This window comes from Salvelinus sp. IW2-2015, unplaced genomic scaffold (genome assembly GCF_002910315.2).
Source record: "Salvelinus sp. IW2-2015 unplaced genomic scaffold, ASM291031v2 Un_scaffold2748, whole genome shotgun sequence".
Lineage (NCBI taxonomy): Eukaryota > Metazoa > Chordata > Actinopteri > Salmoniformes > Salmonidae > Salvelinus > Salvelinus sp. IW2-2015.
In genome coordinates, this window is record NW_019944051.1 from 24,362 (window position 1) to 25,459 (window position 1,098).

General features: G+C 44.6%; 1 protein-coding gene across 1 annotated transcript in view; it reads left to right on the forward strand.

Annotated features, from left to right (window-relative positions):
- Nucleotides 1–675, forward strand: part of LOC112074664 (growth arrest-specific protein 2) — a 15,089-nt gene extending 14,414 nt beyond the window's left edge. Inside the window, exon 5 of the mRNA XM_024141790.2 lies at nucleotides 79–675. Coding sequence (XP_023997558.2) covers nucleotides 79–219 — 141 coding nt within the window. The 3' untranslated portion in view covers nucleotides 220–675. The remainder of the gene's footprint in view (nucleotides 1–78) is intronic.
- The last annotated feature ends 423 nt before the right edge of the window (nucleotides 676–1,098 follow it).

Genomic DNA, 1,098 nt, shown 5'->3' on the forward strand with positions numbered 1-1,098 from the left:
CATGCATTTTGTGGAGGGTTGTTGTGTTGACCTCCCTACTAATCTAATGATGTTTGTTTGTGCATGTGTGCGTCTCAGGTGAAGCATATCTTTGAGGACCCTCCCTGCAAGTGTCCCAATAAGTTCTGTGTGGAGAGACAGGCTCAGGGCCGCTATCGCGTCGGAGAGAAGATGCTCTTCATCCGGGTGTGTGTGCCACCTCCTCGTCTTCCTTTTTAACGCACTTTCTCTGACACAAAACCACCTTGTTTTTGTAACATGCACACGGCTCAGCCACGTAGTTAACAGCAGCTGGACTTTAAATTGGGCTTGGACTGTGCCTGCCAAAATATCTTTGACCGAATGTTTTGGGTTCGGTGGGGTCAAATCTGAAGTGTTGAAATCTGGTGTAAATAATTTTGCACATGGCTGGCTTGTACTGTAAGTGATTTCCACTGGGGTTGTGGTGTTTCATATTGCTGTGAATATTATATTGATACGGCAGATATGAATACGGATTGTATATCCGGCTACAGAAATACTTCCTTACTTACTTAGGTCCATTGCTCCTCAGTGTCCTCAGGGACCCATAGACCATTGATGACTACAGATGGCTGTTTATTAATGACAGCCAATTCTGTCCTCATAGCAAACCCACTCTTTCCTTCTTGTTCTGAGATTTGATGAGTCTGAATTTTATGAGTCTGGATTTTGGCTGACCCACTTTTTTCAGGAATTTGTTGTTTATTGACCCTTCACTTTTGGCAGGATTTTTTTTATCCAGGTTGGAGTTATATGAGGTTTTCAGTTGAACACCACATCACCATCACAACACTACCACACGAACTACACACTCGACCAACACAGCGCGACTATCAACACACACATCACTACTTCTTCAATCATCACCACACATTTCCACATCACTAGCACATACACACTCTAGCGATCACGCCAACATACTTCTGCGCAACATGTGGCAGTTGTCTGTTACACACACACACACACACACACACACACACACACACACACACACACACTGCACATTGCAGTGTGTTGATATTTGGACTGCCTGACTGTGTGGATGACAGACGTCCATTGTCTCTGCTGGTAGCAGCT